The 615-nt window shown below is 79.7% G+C and overlaps 1 protein-coding gene across 3 annotated transcripts in view; it reads right to left on the bottom strand.

Annotated features, from left to right (window-relative positions):
- KSR1 (kinase suppressor of ras 1) overlaps positions 1–350 on the bottom strand; it is a 62,644-nt gene extending 62,294 nt beyond the window's left edge. For 2 of the 3 annotated variants that reach the window (XM_035343110.1, XM_035343111.1), the window contains exon 1: positions 1–349. In XM_035343110.1, the coding sequence (XP_035199001.1) occupies positions 1–271 (271 nt within the window). In that variant the 5' untranslated portion in view covers positions 272–349. The other variant, XM_035343112.1, reaches the window with a different exon arrangement.
- Between the last annotated feature and the right edge of the window lie 265 nt (positions 351–615).

Genomic DNA, 615 nt, shown 5'->3' with positions numbered 1-615 from the left:
CCAGGGTGCGGATCTCCTGCTGGGTGAGGTCGTTGGAGGCGGCGCACTTGGTGCGGAGCCCGCGCAGGTTGGACAGCGAGATGTCGATGAGGTCCTGGAGCAGCCCGCACTGCTGCAGCGTGCTCCGCACAGCCGGCAAGCCCCGCGCCGCCGGGCACGGACCCGGACCCGCCCGGGGCCCCGCGCCGCCGCCGCCGGCCGCCGCCTCGCCGCTGCTCCGCTCCTTCCTCTCCAGCATGCCGGCGGCTCGCAGGGCAGCCGCTCTATCCATTCCTCGGCATCGGGAGGCCGGCGAGGAGAGGCGGCGGCGGCGGGGGGAGCGGCGGGCGGGCTGTGAGGGAAGGCGGGCGGCAGGGAGGGACGGAGGGAAGGCGGGCAGGCGGCGGCTCGCCCCGCCCCGCCCCGCCCCGCCTCGCCTCAGCGCGGTTGTCCCCGGGCTGTCGCCGCGCGCTGACGGGCACGGGGCCCGGCTCCGCGCCTGCGGCCGCCCCGCCTCAGCCCTCCCGCGCCTCCCGCCTCAGCCCGCCCGCCTCAGACACCCGCTGCCCTCCCAGCCCGCCGCGGAGCCCCTCGGCCCCGCCACCGTGCCGGCCTCGCCCTGAGGGAGCCGTGAGG

This window comes from Oxyura jamaicensis, chromosome 19, assembly GCF_011077185.1.
Source record: "Oxyura jamaicensis isolate SHBP4307 breed ruddy duck chromosome 19, BPBGC_Ojam_1.0, whole genome shotgun sequence".
Lineage (NCBI taxonomy): Eukaryota > Metazoa > Chordata > Aves > Anseriformes > Anatidae > Oxyura > Oxyura jamaicensis.
Note: the sequence above shows the minus strand (reverse complement) of the source record. Positions and strands in the feature narration are given on the sequence as shown.